Consider the following 20,225-nt stretch of genomic DNA (forward strand, 5'->3'; position numbering starts at 1 on the left):
ATACCACATTTTTAAGCATAATTTATAATCTGAAACTGCTTACACTTCAATGACTAGGCTTGGGTTTTTCTCATTTACATTCATAATTCAATTCCACTGGAATTTGATTTTTAAGAAAGCCCAACATATCTTAATTACCATAAAAAGATCCATACATATTTTACTTAAAAATATCTTCTGTAAGAGGAAATTTACCAAAAATAACACGAAATATATTATTATGCATACATTATTATTTTTTTTTTTTGTAAAGTACAAACAAGAATCTGATCTCTTCTGGGTATTGCCTGATCTAATATGGCTATAGGTTCTATTTATTTTGTTTGCTTTTCAAAGTAAAGGGAAAGACATAAGAAATGTAAGAACACAAACCAAAATAAAAACGCATTCTTTCCAAAGATACAGATATCAATGAAAGAACACTTTGAAAACTAATAAATGACAATAGGTACAAAGAAACACTATCCAAGCACTATGCAGTCTTTTGTCAGAGCATGTGCTGCAATGACCTTGTAACAGTTATTAAAAACAACAAACAAAAAAATGCTACTGGCAGAAAAAGCTGTCAAGCAAAACACTGAAAAATTGGTACTATTTCCTAACAAGTAAGTGCAGAACTGATACTAAGTATTTTATGGTATTTTTCCCCCATGTATGCACACCTCCTTCTTCCTCTTTCTGTTCACAGGACTGATTGTTGCAACTCTGGCAGTATGCTGGATGCCGAACCAGGTTAGAAGAATCATGGCTGCTGCTAAACCAAAGCAGGACTGGACCGTCCCCTACTTCAGAGCGTACATCATTCTTCTTCCCATAGCCAACTCCTTCTTCTACCTCAGCTCGGTGGTGAACCCCCTCCTGTACAACATCTCTTCTCAGCAGTTCCGCAGTGTGTTTCTGCAGGTCCTCCGCTGCCACCTGACAATTGAGCATGCCAACAAAGAGAAGTTTCTCAGAGCCAACCTGAGCTCCAGAGCAAGGAGCAGCCGGTCTCTACGCCCGCTGCTCTTCATTTCATCTAGGCGCAATTCTTCTACAAGGGGCAATAACAGAGTTTTCTTAAGTACTTTTCAGAATGAGACCAAGCCTGACTGCAGTCCACAGAAACCAGGTCTTGAACCATCGGAGCCCAGCTTAGAAGTAATGCTGCTAGAGACTAGCTCAGAGCCCAGTCCAGGAGCACAAAACGGCCTTTGTGAACATCGAGTATGACTTCATAAGGCAAAGTTAATGATTAGCAATGAACTTAAAAACCATGGAAATTAAAATGACTGAGGAATTGACTGCATCTTAAAAGGAGTAACACAGAAGGACTTGTTTCCAGTTATGCAAAAAGAGCAGGAGTTCTGTATCCTGCTGCTGCGATTTTTAAGTGCACACTGGAAATTCAACCTGCTAACTGAATTCATTAGCTGCCAAAAATATCAGCCCCCCTCTCCCCACAAACCACTGAACTTCCCTCACTGTTGACAGGGATTTGGAAACAAACAGAAAACAATTGCAGTGTCTTTGAAGAAAAGAGGAAACAGAACAAACTGTGTCAGGGCAAAAAACTTGCTTGAAGTTTAGCAATACAAAAACAACAGAGCCAATTTAAGGAACAGAACGGTGGTTATCACGTGTGCCCTCGGCACCACGCCAGAATTCCCCCTCTTCTTTGGCCGGGGTCCATTGCAGAGCGGAGTGTTGCAGCAGCTGATACAAACAGAGTTCACCTTCCCTGGAGAACAAAAGGACTGGTACCCAGCAGATGCTATCAGACACGCTGCTGAAGACGCGCAGGATTTGCGATACATGATTCCTGTGACACAGAGCAAAGGTTACTTAGTTTGGTATGAATACGGTTTTGCTTTACAACATGATCCATGCTTGAAAACTGCTGCAAAACCAGTTTACATTTCCAAGGCAATGCTGGTGATTAAGCCAGACACCTCAACTGTGACATGGCTAACAGCTCTGCACTGCAGGAGAAGCACAGTCACTCTGGTTTGGATTTTTCTTTTATTTGATTCTGTTGGAACCAAAAATATTACAAACTTGATTTACATAATGATGCATTTTATAACCAGAATTCTTAATCTTTCGGAGTAAGCTGTTTGAATAGCTATAACTGAAATGCAGTTAGTTTGCAAATGACTTTTGTTTCTGTTGCTGAATATGGCTGAGTTGTTTAAGGTGTCTAAGTAATTACAATTTTCTATGCTGTTAATTTGTTTTTTTCAGCATTGTTTTTTACTTTTCTTGTTCCTTTGCCACACAGAGACGAGTAACCAAGAGTAAAAGGAGAATGACTATCAGCAAAACTTTCATAGCGCCCTCCCCCCTTTTATTTTTTTAAAGAAAAACTAGAAGTACTTTCCAGGTAATCTCAGTTCTTGCTGTCTTTGAAGCTTAATACCCTCAACAACAAACATTTCTATTTGTACAGAAATGGCTTTTCTGAGTTGAAAGTCTTCCCTTTTAAAATGTAATTTAAATTAATCTAATTCTAATTAATAATCTAATTAAATTTATAATTTCCCAAATTGTTTTTACCTGAAAAAGTACATTCTGATGCACATAGCTGTTATTTTTAAATGGTTTATAAAGGCTTTAAAATACATAGTTGCCTCTTCCCCTGTCGTAGTGGAAAATGATTGTGGCAGTTCCACCTCTCATTACTCTAAAATCTTCCTGCAAGTGATATAGTAGAAATTGTGTTGGAAAAACTTAACACATAAATAGATAATGAAGGTTTGCTGATATTGCCTTGTGGTTACAAAAAGAGGTAAATATTTCTAAGGATAATAAAATCACTATTCCTTTTGAATATGGTATTTGCAAGATTTTTTATTCTTCTGAAGGGCACGGGAACAGGATTCCCTTGGAGAACAGTCCCTCTGCATCCTGTAGCACGGTCCCAGAATGTTTTTAAATATACAGCGATCAAGACACTTTTTGGAGGGAGTGAAGCAAGAATATGACCTGCAGGTACTGAACTTAGAGATTCTTGTTCAGTCCCCAGAGACTTCAGAAATAAGCACTACAGCACCTACACAGTCCAGCAGACACCTCTGCGGTAGCAACTGCCACTGCGCTACTAAGTGCCGTGTATAGCAGCAAAACACTGTTTGGGTATGCTCAGAAAGAAGGATTTCCTGTCTTCAGAGAATTTTAATTAAAGCAATTCTTTTATACTGTCACAACACTGATGCCATCCCAACAATGCAGGGGTTTCCCCATTTTGTGTTCTCCCTCTGCAAATCTAAACTCTGAAACATGTTTTAAGGCTATCTATCTAGTTAAACTTCGGAAGAGAAGCCCTCGAGTCAAAGTTAAATCTTCCTCTGTCTCCAGTGAGCTTCAATCAATCAACACAGCAGGTAGAGCCTTTTCCCAAGAAGGAAGAGGAGCTACAGGCTGTTCTAGCTGTAACAGCAAAGGCACACCGATCAAGAGGCACAATCTCTATTACTATAGTTTGCAAAAAGAAGGGAGCTCTGTCCCTGTTGACAAACCACTGCTGTCAAGGAGCTCAACTGTGCTGCCACTGATGGTCTTACAGTACTGAAATCTCAGCTGATATTTCCCACAAAGACCTGGTCCTTTGTCCGTGGTTCTGCAGTCTTCCAAGAGCTGAGGCAGACATGATCCTTCCCATAGCTACGATTAACTTTCTTCCTTCCCCTTCCCTCTTGAGAAAGGAATCCTGTATCAGTGGAGCTAGGTACAGCCATTGTTCTCCCACCTCTAATCTCGAATCTCCTCATCACATACTCCTTCCCTGCAGCTACAGCCACCCAAACTCAGTCATTCTGCAGTCTTCCATACAAAGAGCAATGAATCTCGACTTTCCCCACAAAGACCAAGACTCTATAAAGCTTTTGACAGGGTGGACTTCCTACTCCCATTGTTTTATAGATCACTCCCTGCCATTTCCTTTTCACAGGATTCCTGTGAAACCCTGTTCACAATTTGAACTAGTAAGTGATTTATTAGTTTAGGTCCCCGAAATATCATATACTTTGCACTTTTCCTGTAGACAAGGAAACTAGAATTGTTCAGTGCTGTGAACAATTAGATAATGCCCTCTGAGGCACAGTTTTCACCAGGCAAGTCTAGGAGACCTTTCCAGCAAAAAACGTCGAAGTCCTGCAGTTTAACACCACATGTCTACAACAGCTCTGTTCTCCAGGATAAATTCCACAGAGTCCTGAGCTCCTTTTGAAGTCAAAACAGAGTATTCCTGCACAGACCAAAATTTTAAAACTCAAAGTTTCACGCACAGATGGACCATGTCCGTGCCTAAATAGAGAGAACAATCTAACTAGTAGTAAAATCCCATTTGTAACGCTTCTCCTGGGGCTTTTCTGTAAATATGTCTTATAATAGGAAATTCCACTCCCAAATGATTTGTTTATTCCCATTTGCAGTTCCAGTAATCTGAATTGTAACAAGACTCTTTACATAATTAAAAAACTCAGCACTTCTATCGGTTTTCAATAGCTATTGGCTAAAGACCTGCCCTTCACCTCCAAGTTTTTTTAACTACTGATAGATTCTTTTGAGCTCACAGATCAGCTGCTACCACACACTCACTGCTTTTTACAAACCATCAGGTATGAACTAAACTTGATTAACATAGAAGGGCTGTGCTTTTTCTCTAATTTTGCAGTATCCTTATAGCAAGATACAATGAAAACAGGCATAGAAGACTGATGGAAAAAAGGGAGAATGTTAGCACTATGGGAGTGACGTTTTTAAACCACTTCAGATGTGACTTCACTTTTTTTTTTTTTACCATGGATGTGAAAAAGCAGTGACACTTTAAATAGTATGAATTAAAGGCAGGAAAAATACTCTTAAAACCTTCTTCCTATCACATTGTGATTCCAGTTCAATTGTGGTAGGAAATAAACTAGTACAACTGACTTCCATGGTTTGATGCCAGGGACACTGCTCCCCTTGCTCCAGCAAACAGGTTGATGTACCCTGGTTACCGCAGTTCACCCACTCAGTTCAGACAGGAGAGCAGCATCCTTTCTGGATTTTTCTCCGGAGATTTTTTCCTAAGATCCCTCTCTTGCAGTGGTTTGTTGTACTGTTGAGTCAGTTCTGAAACTACTTCTGAGATCTTCCTGAATCATTTGCCACCAGCAGGCTGAACTGCAGGCAGTTCTTCAAAGTGGTTATCTGCCTCATAAGACTCATACCACAGACATAACTGCTAATTACCGGATATTCTTGCTTGAGCAATCAGCTTGATACATTCATTAACACATCACCTAGAAATATAATTGCAAACCTTTCTGGGAGTTTTTCTTCTACCTATCTCAGATTGTTCTGAGCTGCTGGCTAGGCAAGGAGACTACACGTTTTACTGCTTTTCCTGGGATGGGGTCATTCCCAGCTACCTACCTTCAACAGTTTACACCAGTGCTCAATTAGTATATTTACTAATATATAATCAGTGTATTTACTGCCCAATCTCTTGATGGTTGAGTACCAAATAATTTGTCCTTTTTCGCTGATTCAGCAGCACCCCAACAGTGTGCGTTACACATATGTGTAGGTACTATCAGGATGTTTTACTATGAAGTACCTACTACTGACCAATTGATTCTCCTTCATTTTGGCTTCAAGGTTGTGGGGTTGGCTGAGGATGTAGTTCAAGTACTTTTAAGTGAGGGGAGTATGCAAGTTTAGATAGACTATCTGTGTGATAATGCAGTGGTATTCCACACCCTCTCCTTCCACATACACCTACTACAACTACTTTTTCTGATAGGGAAAAAAAAAAGCTTTGGGCTTAAATCAGGCATTGAAAATTTACTCCTAGACTGAGCAACTTGCCCATCGTGACACCCCTCTCTTCCCCACATGGGATCGTACATTTAGATAGCATCAAGGCCCAAACTACTATTCCTGCAGGATTTCTGCCTTATTCCACGCAATGAAGTGATGGTATAAATCTCAAGGCTTTTCTACAGTTCCTGCTTGTCATATTGATTTTCTCACCTAGATCCGTTCTATACACACGCCCCACCACCACTGCCAAGCTCAGCCCCCCCCCGCTTAGCTGCAGTCTAGTGTATCCGCATCCTGGCAGTGTTTTGGCCACTCATGCATTCAGTCTTGAGAGCAACAAACAATTCATGCTACAATTTATTCAAATCCAAAAGTGAGAGTTCTTCCACCTACCCTAGCTGCAGAGCCCAGTACATGTTCTCTTGAATAACAGCTTAACTTGTTACTAGGACAACCAAAAAAGGTGACATCACACCTACTTCTTAACGCTGTATGTATGCAGAAGGCACCAGAAGATCCAAGCTTTTTCTCTTACTGCTTGAAAAGGATCTTATTAGGCACCTCTGATTCTTCTGTTATAGCAGGTACAGACAAAAAAGAGCAAGTGTAAGCATGACTCTCCAACTTAAAAGCCAACCATAATCCAAGCAGTGTGCAACTTTAGTTAGCAGCTGTACTCTCAAGACCGTCCTTCAGCAAAATACAGTCTCTGAAGCCAAAACAGGCAACTAGGATACCACCACCAAGATCAGCGACCTAATTTCTAAACAAGACAGTCACCTTCCCATCCTATGACCCGACTACTCAGAAACTGCTTTCTGCAATGGCACACCTCAGCAGCAAACCGCAGCCCTCTGCTTCACCCTAGAACAGTCTATGGCATCATGGGCACAAAACTCTTAGCTCTAAGTTTGACTCCTGTCAAGTAGATGATGTCGCTTCACCCAATGCTAACTTTTCCAAGCCAAGTGCTCTATCTCACGGGCTATGACTGACACTCCTCATTTTAAAAGAAAGCTTTTACTACAGTGTTTTTGTACATAGCCAACTTCGTAGGCGCGCATGAAGTCAGATTTGTCTCCTGCAACTCATTCCGCAAAAACTGCTTTAACAAAATCTTCTGCACGTACCCCGAGTATGCCTGTTGCACTCAAATCTTCTGGAACATTAGAAAACAGTTTATGCCCAGCTATGGTCCAGGAATGAGGCATCCTTGAGCAGTCACAAAACCACCTTTTCAAGATTGGACCAGGAGTTGGGGGCATACACAGAGCCATAGCTTCAGGCACGTAGAAAAGTTTTGTACCTTAAGGTAAGTAACTCAAAGTTAGCAGGCAGATCAAGACAAGCAGCATTCAGTCAGCGGCGAGGCCAGCAAAGGCAACAGTAAGTTGGTGGCTATGCGCTAGATGGAGGTGGACTGGGAGGTTCCTGAGGCCCAGGAGCGCCAGGGAAGAGCAGAGGGACCTGGCCAGAGCCGGCAGCTCTCGTGAGAGAGGCTGATGCGACGTGGGTGTCGCCAGGGGCGTGGTGCGTCAGTTTGCGCGGCAGTTCCTGCAGGCAGGGTGCAGCCCCCGTCTTCCTCTTCCAAGCTGAAGAAGGCTACTCAAGCGGTGGGCACTGGCCTGGAGGGAGACCCAGGTACGGTTGCCACTCGGGTGAAAGCCATTGTTCAGAAAAATATGGCAACGCAGACAGAGCTGCCACGTCAACATGCAGCTGTCCAGGTCTCTGGCTGCAGGGAGTGCCTGAGTCTATCACTGATGACGGAGGGCAGCGGGGACACCTCTCGTGTGAGGTGTGACCAGGCAGATGATCTGCTCAGCCTGGTGGCAGAGCTGAAGGAGGAAGTGGAAAGGTTGAGGAGTATCAGGGAGTATGAATGAGAGGGAGATAGACTGGTGGGCCCACACCCTGCCATCCCTGAGTCATAGGCAGCAGACGGTTCCCCTGCCCTCCTGCCACCAGGCAGGAGGGGACCTAAGAGATGGAGGGGAATGGATACAGGTTCCTGCTCAGGGAGGCAGACGAATCCCTTCCCAGTCTCCCTCACCTTCCCAGCTGCCCCTACACAACAGTTATGCGGCTCTGGAACTTGAGGACCAGGCCAGTGAAGATCAGGGTGTAGATGAAGTCCTATCTAGGGAGGTGCCTAGGCCCAGTTGGGCAGCCCCATGCATTCTCACGACCTCTGAAAAAAGAAAAAGGAGGGTAATTGTCATAGGCGACTCCCTTCTGAGGGGGACAGAGGGCCCAATATGCAGACCTGACCCATCCCACAGAGAAGACTGCTGCCTCCCTGAGGCCCGGGTAAAAGACATTACCGGGGAACTCCCTGGTCTGGTTCGGACCTCTGATTATTACCCATTGCTGGTTGTGCAGGTTCGCAGTGATGAGATTGCAGAGAGAAATCCAAAGGCAATCAAAAGGGACTTCAGGGCACATGGAAGGATTGGGAGCACAGGTAGTGTTTCCCTCAGTCCCTTCAGTGGGAGAGAAAGTGGTAAGTATTTTATCTAATAAGGCCCTAAATATCTTAGAAGGTGACTAAATGTTGAAAAGCAATTATTCTTCTGACATTGTGCTTCCCCAAACAGTTGTGGGTTTAGTCAGATCATGTTTTTATTGGTTTAAAATATGAATTGAGCTTCCGCAACACAAATCCTTTCATCTAGGATTGTAAATGCACTGTTAAATAAACAGTTTAAGCCAGTGTAAAATATAACCATATCCAACCATGTCCTCTGTGTTTCATTTTACACTAACTCTTCCTATCCTTGTCTTTTCAATGTTCACTCTGGAGCTCATGAGTAATTTAAGTAATTTGTACCTTGCCAGAAATTTTATCGTGAAATTTACTAATTGCCTTATAAACAGCTAATTAAATACTGTAAGCAACCAAGATCAGTGTTTTCCAGATGAAAAAGCCGAGGCACTGAAATTAAGTACTTGAAACCTATTGCAAAGCTACGTCACACACTTCCAGATTTTTAATCCCATGTTTTAAGACTGCAGCTATTTCATCCTGACCCCTCCCTTTGATGCATTCAGTAGACAAGATAAAAGCATATTGTGGTGGGTTGACCCTGGCTGGAGGCCAGATGCCCACCAAAGCTGCTCTATCACTCCCCCCATCAGCTGGACAGGGCTCCTGGGTCAAGATAAGGACGGGGAGAGATCACTCACCAATTACCGTCACAGGCAAAACAGACTTGACTTGGGGAAAATTAACTTAATTTACTGCCAATCAACCACAGTAGGGTAATAAGAGATAAACCCCAATCTTAAAACACCTTCCCCCCACCCCTCCCTTCTTCCCAAGCACAGCTGCACTCACAATTTTCTCTCCCTCCTCCCCTCCAGCAGTGCAGGGGGACAGGGAATGGGGGTTGCGGTCAGTTCATCACACGTTGTCTCTGCCGCTCCTTCGTCCTCAGGGGCAGGACTCCTCACATGCTTCCCCTGCTCCAGCGTGGGGTCCCTCCCATGGGAGATAGTCCTTCATGAACTTCTCCAACGTGGGTCCTTCCCACGGGCTGCAGTCCTTGAGGCACAGACTGCTCCAGCGTGGGTCCCCCGTGGGGGTCACAAGTCCTGCCAGCAAACCTGCTCCAGCCTGGGCTTCTCTCTCCACAGATCCACAGGTCCTGCCAGGACCCTGCTCCAGTCCAGGCTTCCCATGGGGTCACAGCCTCCTTCAGGAACCCACCTGCTCTGGCGTGGGTTCCCCCCTGGGCTGCAGGTGGAGATCTGCTCCACCGTGGACCTCCCTGGGCTGCAGGGGGACAGCCTGCATCACCGTGGTCTTCCCCTCCTTCTTCACTGACCTGGGGGTCTGCAGAGGTCTTCCTCTCACATGGTCTCACTCTCCTCTCTGGCTGCAATTGCTGTTGCGCAGTTCCCCCCCCCCCCCCCCCTTCTTAAATCTGTTCTCCCAGAGGCACTACCACTGTCACTGATGGGCTCGGCTTTGGCCACCGGTGGGTCCAACTTGGAGCCAGCTGGCATTGGCTCTGTCAGACATGGGGGAAACTTCTGGCACCTTCTCACAGAAGCCACCCTATAGCCCTGCCACTACCAAAACCTTGCCACACAAACCCAATACACATATTCATGCCATTAGGCTCTTACAGAGTATACAGTTCTATAAAAAACAAACAAACAAAACCAAAATACGCCCCTCCCCAACCCTACCTGGTTGAATTAGCACATTTTCATCATAATTTTCTGTGAAAACTTACTCAATATCATCACAACTCCTTCATACATTTGGCACTTTTTAAAAGTTGCACTTTTTTGCAGAAACTAATAGGAGCCTTTTGACAATGAAAGACTGGCGTCCACACTCTCCTTCTGATCCTAACTGACATGACGTGTTGCAGAAATTAAAACATCTCAGAAGAAAACTGGACAATTGTTGACCGACAGAGGACAAGGGTTTGGATTACCATGATATCTCTTTTTAAGTCATGCCTTCTAATTCTGGTACTGGAAATATGACTCAAAACTGCATTTTTAATAACATAAATAACAGCACAAAGTAGTCTTTGTCACTGCTTGCAGCATCACAAAGCAGACACAAGGCATTAAACTGCTTAAAAATGCATAGGCTGAGAAAGTTAAGTACAGCTGCTAATGGTGGTATTATCAAATTTTTTTTTAAAGCCACAGGAGGCTACAAACCAGAAGTCAAAGCACAGCTCTCACCTGCATATCTAATTCTTTTGTTTTCTACTGTCCTTATTCGTTCCTCTGCTCACTAACATAGACTTACAGTCAAGCACTAAAACACACGATCTTTCAAAGCTGACTCAGACCCTTCCATCATCTGTGCCTTCCTGAGACAAAGGTATCAAGATCTAAATATACTTGATCTTCTAGCAAGAGAGGTGAACTTGGACTTAATTTTCAGAATCCTGCATGAGCATTTTTCTTGACAATCTTATCTGCCGAAATGAACTGGGAAGCCACAGTCCTTATGCCTTTACAAACATTAAAATGCTATACCCTTGCAGTAAGTCCCATAAATAATTTTACACGTGAATAGTCTTGTTGCATCCTACTAATTAATGTCCTTAGCAATTTCAGTGGAATGGCTCACACGTTTACACTTGCATGCCAGTACCTTTGAAATCCATTCAGCTTTTATATCTTTAGCTATTTTCATGCTTACAGTTTTACAGCCTGTTCAACTTCAGAGTAGGATTGGCCTGGGTTTATATTACTTTTTCCACATTCAGGGACTCATTGGTAATTTGGCAAAACAGGTTATATCAAGTTTTCAAAAAATAAATAAATCCAGACTACAAAGGAAAAATGGAAATGAAAACAGTTTGGATTAATTAAAACACATTTGCCAATGTTTTGATACGGTCACTGGAAGCTAAGACAAGTGACAGGGTCAGGCCACAAGAAGTTTTTGGAAACACAGACTCATTTGTGTGTGAAATGCAACAGGAAACTCTTAAATGAGGTTTAAGAGACATCAGGCTGTGGGCACTGTATCCTCACAAAATTCATTTGTATACCTTTCATACAAGTCTGAGAAATAAAATAACATAAAAAGCTATTGTCCATGTCCTGTGAAAAATGAAATCCACTGGACCAGACACCACAACTTCCTTAAAATAATACAGCCCTTCATCACTTGGATCTTTGTCATGACTTTCAGGTCATAAACTGCTTCAACTGTTAACTCCACTGTTGCTTTCCTATATTTAAAGGCAGTCAGAACAGCATCTACTGCATACTGTCTGTAATTTCTCCTTAGCTGACGTACTTAGTTCCGTTCATCCCCTATGTAGCTGGAAGTTTTCTGAACAACCCAAGGATTGGAAGGAATTTACTAGTAACAAAACAGCTTTGGTATCTGAAAAAGTGTTTCTTAAGAGTAATATATCCACAGCTCCCAAGTTTTCAGCCCACAGTGCAAATTAACAACGTATACTATAAGTCTTTTATTCAGCATCAAAAATGAACTGCATGTTTCCAATACTGGTTACTGTGTCTTCCTTTCATTGGGCACCTGGTAGCATGGGATATAATGTTATAGGTAACAACTGTCCCAGGCCAAGTTGTTTTGTTTTGTTTGGTTTTGTTTGTTTGTTTGTTTTTTAAATTGTCAGTAAAGATTTATTATATTCTGCTTTACTTTGATTAAAAAAAAATATATATCAAAAGTTCTTTTGAGTTATGTTGATATGCTTTGACCAAGAGAGACAGCGTGGAAGAAAATAAAAATAAGAAAAATCCACCCCCAGCTCAGTGGATGTTTCTTAATGTTTCTAAACAGATACTGGGGATGCAGTTATTACCTATAAAACTTTAATGGCTGCAGTGACTCTGAAGACATTAAACTTTGTTTGGTGTTTTAATCATTTTGTCAATAAATGTACACCAGAGTATAATTTTCCCTTGATACGAGTATGCAATTAGTATTAGTACTAGTGGATGCTATACATGAAAACAGAAAAAAGTATGTGCTTCTGTAATCCTTGACAGCCATACACAAAGCAACTTAATCATGGCAGCAACACAGTAAGATAAAAAAATTAATAATCACAGGTAAAGAATTTACTATTGACCAACTCATCACACAACTTAAATACTGTTTTCCTCTGCCTGATAAAACAAATGACTGGGAAACCAATACCAAGTTAAATAAATAAACAGAATTATAATTCAACAGTGAGATGATGGTGTTGTTCATGATGTTCCCATGCACTACTTTTAAGCATACAATCACAGCAATTGCTTTAATTACACTGCAGGATTATATACAATGTAAATACATTAAAAAGGATGATTGTAAACCAACAAGTAAGAGAAGTTTCTTATTGCAGATTAAGAGAAATAATGACGTTGTTTCCCAGTTCACTTGTAAAGGAAAATTCATACACAATCTTAGTTTTATATAGACAGACATTTTAAAGTATCAGTTCTGCTACTGTGGATAATTTTTTTTTTCCTTGCAAAAGTTTGTAAAAGTACATTCCCAACTATGTTAGCGCACAAGGTATATTGTTCAAAACATGCACATGGGCAGGTTTAGTTACAGAGAGTTCTGAGAAATTTAGAGTGGCTACCTTTCTGGGCTGATTGTCTCATCCTTCATGCTTTATTCCTTTCTGATCTATTCACATTGTGAGTTTCATTTTGCCTTAAGTAGGTTTTAGATCAGCCTCACACTCAGATAGCTCTTGCCTTCAGTAAAAGGTAAGCTTCATTATTAGTATGTTTCCTATGATATATGTATAAAAGCATATATACATTATATACTTATCTACCTATCATCAAGATGTTTCATCTGATCCCAATATACTGTGGGATTACTTTGATCCTACATATTTTCTGCAAACGAAGGAACACTGACATTTCTAAGTTACAAGCTCATAGATAGGAAAGAAAGAGGCAAGTGGGAGAGGGAAATCTGCCATGGGTATTTCCACAAAGTATCTGCAAGTGGAATTATTATAAGCTAGAACTTTGAGCCTTTGTCAAACATTACACCTACACAGTTTTCAAACACCTGCTTATCCAGTTGAAGAATGCCCTAGAAATGTATCCTTTACGTTAATTTCTATGGGACAAAAATTACTTGGTATAGTCTTCAATGCCACTTCCCATTCTCACCATTCTTCCCTCTTAAGGAAGAAAGCATTGATTTTTTCTTTTTTTTTTTAAGATTAAATTAATAAATTAGCTTGTAAGATTTGCATCACAGGCAAAATACTGTCTTGTCTGTATCTCACACTGGAACAGAATGTTAACATAACTGCATAAAACTTGTTCTAGCAAAATTTTTAAATACAACTCTGCTTAAAGTAAAAAAAATATTTTGTCATTTACTTGACAAAGTCTCCAATTCTGTATGCTGACAGATCCCCAAAGTGCAACTGAAATATAAACTGCCATAGCAAAGTGCGTGTTTGCAGGGGAGGCAGAATTATACTAGTTCCACATAATCACTTAATCAGATACTGTTCAATTCTCAATTCATTTTAAGTTGTGCAATGGAGCAAATTTCTACCCGATACTACAAACAGATGAGTTAACATGACTACCAATCTAATTCAAAATATTAGTGACTAATACCCGCATTCTTAGCTACTCACATCAGAGGCTGTCACAGTAACAGCCACTTTTTAAGCTCTGGGTTAGGAACATGCCTATGCTGCTGTTATGTCTCACTTGAAGCCGAAAAGTACTTCCTAAGATTGCTTCTCCAGAAATTGAGATAATGTTCTGAGAGAACACAGTGACATTTAAAGCACTAATCCTAATTTTATAGCAACTGAAGAGGAGTGGTTTGTTTAACTATGATCAGGCATAAGGAACTATTTACAACATAAATGAAAAAAAACACATGGAGTTGTAGTTCTCCACTGTGTTGTTCATAGAAAGTTTAATACAAAAAGAAAGCTGAGCCATAGAGCTGTCATCGCACAACTCAATGAACACTAACAAATATGTAAGAAAAAAAAGTCACTCTCTACACGCTGGGGACTATATTGTAGGCACAGCACAGAATGTAAGTCAGTGACCCCCTTGATAGCAAAACACACACACAGATTAATGCGTGCTGCAAAGGAAGGGTGACTACATCAATAGGTTACTGATTCAGACCATGAACTTTATCTCAAAATATTGCATTTAACTTTTAAATAAGGTTTAGGAGAACTTGTAACATTTTGCTCACTGACAGAGCTGTATTTTATTAAGGACGAAAATGGGTTAGTCTAAAAAAATTACATTATACTCCTTTGACTGTATCTAGTCAAGAGGAAAAATTCTCATTATGAGATTGTGCTGTCAAATAAATGCAAATTCACATCTTTCATATTCTGGGTTAAAAATTCAAACTCAAGTCTATTATAAATTAAAATCAATATTTGAAACAATTCAGCTTTCCGTTTAATAGCAACAACCAAAAGAATCAAGTTATGAAATACACTGGTAGAAGTAGAATGAATTATTAAAAACTTGGGAGACTAAGGCATTTATATTACACACATTTAAATATCAATTAGGAAAAAAAACAATAAAGGATGATGAACTGAATCATCTCTGTTTTACAACCAATCCTCTCTAGAATTGACTGAGGATAACAGAAACTAAGCTTGCAATGTAAGTTTCACTCAATTTGAAATAGTTAGGTTAAAAATTTAAATTTATTCACTAGGTAAAATTTACAATCTCTAAGCTTAAAATTAATAAGAACTGCATTTATAGAAGTAAATTAAATAAAATAGAACAGTGGTACCTGCTATGCACAGCATGCTAAGTTACCTCCTAAAGGGAAAATCCAAGGATCTGCTCAGAGATGATATAAAATTGCACAAAAAACCCCTAGAAGTTTCTTTTAAGAGCTCCTTATTTACTGTATTGTAAACTAATTTCTTCATAGGAGTAAGGACAAATTCTGCACCAACGTAGGTCTCAAATCTATTAAAACAGCTCCAATTTACATTTTCAGTGTACCTCGCCTGCTAGTCTGAGAAGAGATGCACGACTGACTATCCCACCCTACACACGCAGCACACAAGTGGCTGCCTCTTAACATATCTGCGGGTGCGTGCATGCACATGTGCAAGCCCACTTACCCAGAAGACTTGCACTTTTATCTGTGAGGGGTTTACTTGGCTGAAAAACACTTTTCTAACACTCACCTGAAGGGAAGTTTACAGATACGTTTCTGGAAGGCTGATACAGTCTGAGGTTGTATTGAAATGAAAATACGAAGGAACCAGGGAAGATGTTAAAAAAAAAACCCAACCCCACACACAACAAACGAGCCACACCAAACAACTGTTAAGAACTAAATGAGAACTGACTTTTTTGTCTATGTCTATATACCATGTTTACAGCCCTTCAAATCGCCAAAGCATCCGTTCAAACCTATTAAAAGTACTACAGAAGCCGTGGTGTGCAGACAGCAAAGCCTTCAAACATCCTTTGAGAGATACTTGGACTTTAAAAGTAGCTTGCAGGCCGTAACTATCTCTCATCCCACCACCCTTTTCAACTAAACTTGAAATAAAATACTCCAATAATATATAGCTTGAAAGAGACTAATTTTCCTTTAAACATATAGCTTTTTTCTCTACACTGGAGAGCTCCTAAATATTTTACAGAAATACAGTCACTGTGGATGGCATTACCTAGGATGAAACAAAGTGCCAGCAGTTCAGCTACTTTCAATAGGTAACAATTGTTATTATTTATCTACGGTTCATAGCGTAGTGGTCTGAAACTACCAGCACAATCAGAACTAGCTGATTGATAAGCACTTTGAAAACACTAATGAATAGTTTCCTAATGCAAAGAACCAATGTTACTGTTCAAGACGGACGGGTGCACACATTTGCTAGGGAGAGAGGGATCCTGCTGTTACTGAAGGGCTCACTGAGAAAGGACAGACTACAGCTTGACTTATATTGAAGGCATAACAGTCCTTTACATCAGTAAACTCCATGCTCTAGAGCACTGCCCTCAGCTGCAAGATGGGCAATCCCAGAAAGCAGCTTCCCCTTAAATCAGGGTTCTGAAGTCCCACCCTGCCCTCTGCTCCTGAAGCCTACTGCTTGGTACAGAGGTCGTGCCTACGTTGAGGCACACTGGTGAGTTACTGCTCGCTCGCCCCTTTTAATGCCAGCGTCTTAACGGCTGTCTGCAGTAACAGCAGGATGCTTCACGAACTCCAACTCCCACACACCCACTTCCCTGCCACCGCGTCCAGCCCTGAAGTCCCTAATAAATCTGTAGTCTTCTACTCACGTAGATGGCTATGGAGCAATGTGGTGGTCTAAAAACTGAGACAGTTCTCTCTAAATCTCAAATGCCTTCCATGATGCTGAACAAAAAAAAAGCAATTTATAACACAGCTCAAAAGACAACGGAGGCAAGATGCAGTATCACAGCTAGTTTCCTCTTGAACACATTTATCTCCAAATATGCTAACTTAATATTAATTACAGTAAGGGAAAAGCCCCCTTAGACTTAGAAAATGAATATGGCAAATAGATCCATTTGTGCACTCCTCCCCCTCCCAAACTCCCCTAAATGTTCTTTTTATCCCTCTCTCCCTTTTGCTTGGTATTTTCTTTTATGGATGAAAGCAAAGATGACTACACTTTCCTTCTCTTAAGATGAACCCTCAGAGTATATGAATTGCTAGAGTAAATAAAAGAAAGGAGGGAATTACTAATTTAATGCTCTTCCATCTCTTGGGGAAAAAGCCCATGTAATTAACTATAATGAGATTAAACTAACTTGTTGTTATTAATTTCCCAGTGCTGGGAAACTAAATCTGGGACCCGCAAGATGTATATTAACAGCTTTATCAACACTTGGCTTGCATCCTTCAGTTTTTACACCAGTTTTAAAGGAAAATGATTTAACTTTGTTGAGTTGCAAAGTCACTCAGAAGAATAAGAAATTGAATCTGGTCCCTTAGGGTAGGAATGCCAGGTTCATCGGTAGCTGAAGACTGTGCATGGGTGGAATCAAAAGCAACAAATGCTATCCAACACCACTAAACTGAGGTATAATTACTAAATTCTTACCAAAACTTTTTTCCATTACTTCTTTCTGACACATATCTTGAACATTCACTGTACAATTCACGATGAACTCTGGAGCAGAGCAGTCATTATTTAGCTGGAACTCCTCACACTGGTAGCACTGTATTTGCAAACCCAAACCTGGAACAGAGAGAATTTTGCTTACAATAATAATAGTAATAACGTTAAAAAACCCAAACCAAAACAATCAACACGTGCCAGAAGCCTTCCTTATCTTTCCCTCTTCACGTTTGGCTGTTCCGAACTACACAGCAGCTCAGCAAAAGTAGGACTTCGTCAAATAAAGGTGTCCCCCGCTCAGCTGAGGCTACGCCTTACGTGCTCAGCCCCTGCTTCAGGAGCGGGCTCCTTTCCGCGGGGTCCCCGGGGCTCGCAGCCGGCTGCACCGCCGCTCCGGCCCTGCCTCCCCGGCGCGGCGCTGGGGACGCTGCCGCCAGCAGGCGGCGGGGCACCGGCACCGGCCCGGCCCCGGCCCCGCTCGGCACCGGCCCCGCTCGGCAGCTGCTGCCCCTCGCCCGCCCGGCCCCGGGGCTGCTAAAAACCAGCCGCGCTTCGGGGAGAACAACCCGGCTAATAGATACGCTTCGGCTCTTATCTGTGCCGACGGGTTTACTTAGCTACTAATTAATTACAAAGGATTTAATTACTATTTTGCCATGCACAATTACCGCTGCGGAGCATCCTTCACCTCCCTCCTTTATCATGCAAACGAGGTGCGCCGTACGGCTCCCCAGGAGCCGCTCCTCCCAGCCCTCCGCCGGGCCCCTCGCCGCAGCGCGGCGGCTGCCGGAGCCCCGTCGAGGGGCAGCGAGCGCCTCGTCCTCGCAGCGGGGACCCCCCGGCCCCTGTCTCCCCTCCGCTGGGAGCGCTGCGGCGGCGGGACCGAGCTCGCTCCCCGCGGGGGCTGACCGCCAACCCCACCGCCCCGGGGGAGGCGTGCGCGGCGCTGGCGATCAGCAGGCGGCATCCGCGCGGCGACCGGTACCGGGTGCCGTGTGCGGGGCGCGCCTCGCCTCGCCTCGCCCCGCGGGCGGCCAGCACCGGGGACGCCGGGCCGGGCTGCGCCCTCGCCGGCGGCGGGGAGCTCTCGGGACCGCGGGCGGGAGGGCGGGCTCCGCTGCACCCTTCCCGCTGAGCGCCCGGCGCCAGCTCCGTCGAGGGGCCGCGGGGGGGGGGGGGGGAAACGAAGCCTCCCGGCGGCCGCCGCGGGAAGCGCCGGGCAGCCCGAGGCGCCTCCGGGGGAGCGGCGCGGAGCCCCTTACCTGCGGCCAGACACAATCCCCAGAAAGTTGCAGCGAGGAGGAAGAGCCGCATCCTCCCGGAGCCGCGGCCGCCGGGCTGGCGTGCAGACGCGAAGGGGCATCAGAAGGAGAGAGGCAGCGGAAGCGCCGCGCACTTGTGCCGCTTCTCCGCCGCCACCGCTGCGGCGAGGCGCCCCGGGAGCAGGCGGCGGAGCCCGCCCGGCTCCCGCCCTGCCCAGCCCCGCGCCGCGCTCCAGCCTCGCCGGAGTTGATCGCCGAGACTGGAAGAAAACTGTACGGGAGACGAGAGCTGGGGGGGGGGGGGGGGGGGGGGGCGGCTCCCCCCTCCCTCCCCCAGCACCATGTGATGCCGGCGGAGCGGAGCGGGGCGGGGATCCCCGCCAGCCGCCCCGCGCGTCGCTTCGGCGATGGGGATAGAGAAAGTTCAGCGAGGGAGATAGACGCCCGCCCCCCCCGCTCCTGCCCCCGCACGCAGAGCCCGGAGCCCGGCCCGCACCGCCCGCCCGGCGGCCGGCTCGTACGGCGCGGCGGCCTCCCGCGACCCCCCGCCCGCCGGGGCGGCTCGCTCACCCCTCCGAGGGGGCGGCTGCGGGGGGAGGGCACGGGCAGCCGGCCCCGTGCGGCGGCTCGCCCCGGCCCCCTCCGCTTCCTCGCCCGCCCGAAGCCCACAGGTGGCGGCCGGAGCGCGCCGGTGGGGGAGTTACACGCCGGGCCCCCCCCAAGAGCAGAACGGCCCCGCTGCGAGGCGTCGCTCGTCTCCGCAGAACGCCCCGCGAAGCCCACCTTCCCCGCGAGGGACTGAGGGAAGCTGCGGCCCCTCACTCTGACGGCCGCCTGGAAGGGAATGCGAGCGTCAAGGAAGGGGGCGGGGGGGGGGGGGAACGGGCGCGAGTGTCCGCGCAGGTGTCGGCGCGGCAATTCGCTGCCGCCTCGGCGGACGCTCGCCCGGGCTGAGGAGGGGAGCGGAGGAGGGAGGTCGGCATCTCGCTGCCGGCGGGCGGGCGGCGGTTCCGGAGCCGGCCGCGGCAGCCCCCGCCCGGGGCGCGTTGACGCCTCACCGGCGGCGGGGCGGGCCGAGCCGAGCCGAGGCGGCGGCGGCGGCAGCCGTTGGCGGGGGGTGAGCGGGCTGGCGCGGCGCGAGCGGCGCGGAGCCGTTGGCGGGGCGCGCGGAGGCGGTGGCGGCCGTTGGTGTGTTTGTGTGTGTGTGTGTGTGGGGGGGGGGGGGGTTGGGGTGCGGGCTGAGGTGGCGCGAGGCGTTGGCGGGGCGGGCCGGGGCGGCGCGAGGCGGCGCGGCGGTCAGGGCTGAGGCGGCGCGAGCCGTCGGGGGTCCGGCGGGGGGTGGGGGGAGATGCGGGCCCGGTGCTGCGGCCCGATCGTCGCCGTCGCCGCCAGGTTCTTTTCCGCCCCGTTTTAAGCCAGCTCGAGGGGTCGACTCGTTCCCGGGTAAGCCCGGGTAACCCCGTACGTCTGTTTGCCCGTTTCACCGCCTCACCAGCAAGTGAAGAGTCGGAATCGCGCTTAAATGGCTCTTCGGTCGCCGTGTGGCGAGTCGCTCCGAAGGCCCGAATCCTGCCTGCAGGTGCGGTGTCCCCGC

General features: G+C 45.3%; 2 protein-coding genes across 2 annotated transcripts in view; one reads left to right on the forward strand and one right to left on the reverse strand.

Moving 5' to 3' along the window:
- GPR39 (G protein-coupled receptor 39) overlaps nucleotides 1-1,212 on the forward strand; it is an 81,910-nt gene extending 80,698 nt beyond the window's left edge. The window contains exon 2 of the mRNA XM_049799093.1: nucleotides 689-1,212. Coding sequence (XP_049655050.1) covers nucleotides 689-1,212 — 524 coding nt within the window. The remainder of the gene's footprint in view (nucleotides 1-688) is intronic.
- Nucleotides 185-18,919, reverse strand: LYPD1 (LY6/PLAUR domain containing 1). The gene is made up of 3 exons (XM_049805387.1): nucleotides 18,632-18,919; nucleotides 17,352-17,489; nucleotides 185-1,801 (listed from the first exon to the last, which is right to left on the reverse strand). The coding sequence occupies exons 1-3, from the start codon at nucleotides 18,681-18,683 to the stop codon at nucleotides 1,566-1,568; spliced, it is 426 nt and encodes a 141-aa protein (XP_049661344.1). The 5' UTR covers nucleotides 18,684-18,919; the 3' UTR covers nucleotides 185-1,565.
- Nucleotides 18,920-20,225: the final 1,306 nt, after the last annotated feature.

Source organism: Accipiter gentilis, chromosome 1 (genome assembly GCF_929443795.1).
Source record: "Accipiter gentilis chromosome 1, bAccGen1.1, whole genome shotgun sequence".
Classification (NCBI taxonomy): Eukaryota; Metazoa; Chordata; class Aves; order Accipitriformes; family Accipitridae; genus Astur; species Astur gentilis.

Coding starts and splice junctions, on each gene's coding strand:
- LYPD1 (XM_049805387.1), bottom strand. CDS start 18,683: ATGCGGCTCTTCCTCCTCGCTGCAACTTTCTGGGGATTGTGTCTGGCC. Junction 17,490..18,631: donor GGGATTGTGTCTGGCCGCAG/GTAAGGGGCTCC, acceptor TCTCTGTTCCAG/GTTTGGGTTTGCAAATACAG. Junction 1,802..17,351: donor AGTAATGGAAAAAAGTTTTG/GTAAGAATTTAG, acceptor TCTGTGTCACAG/GAATCATGTATCGCAAATCC.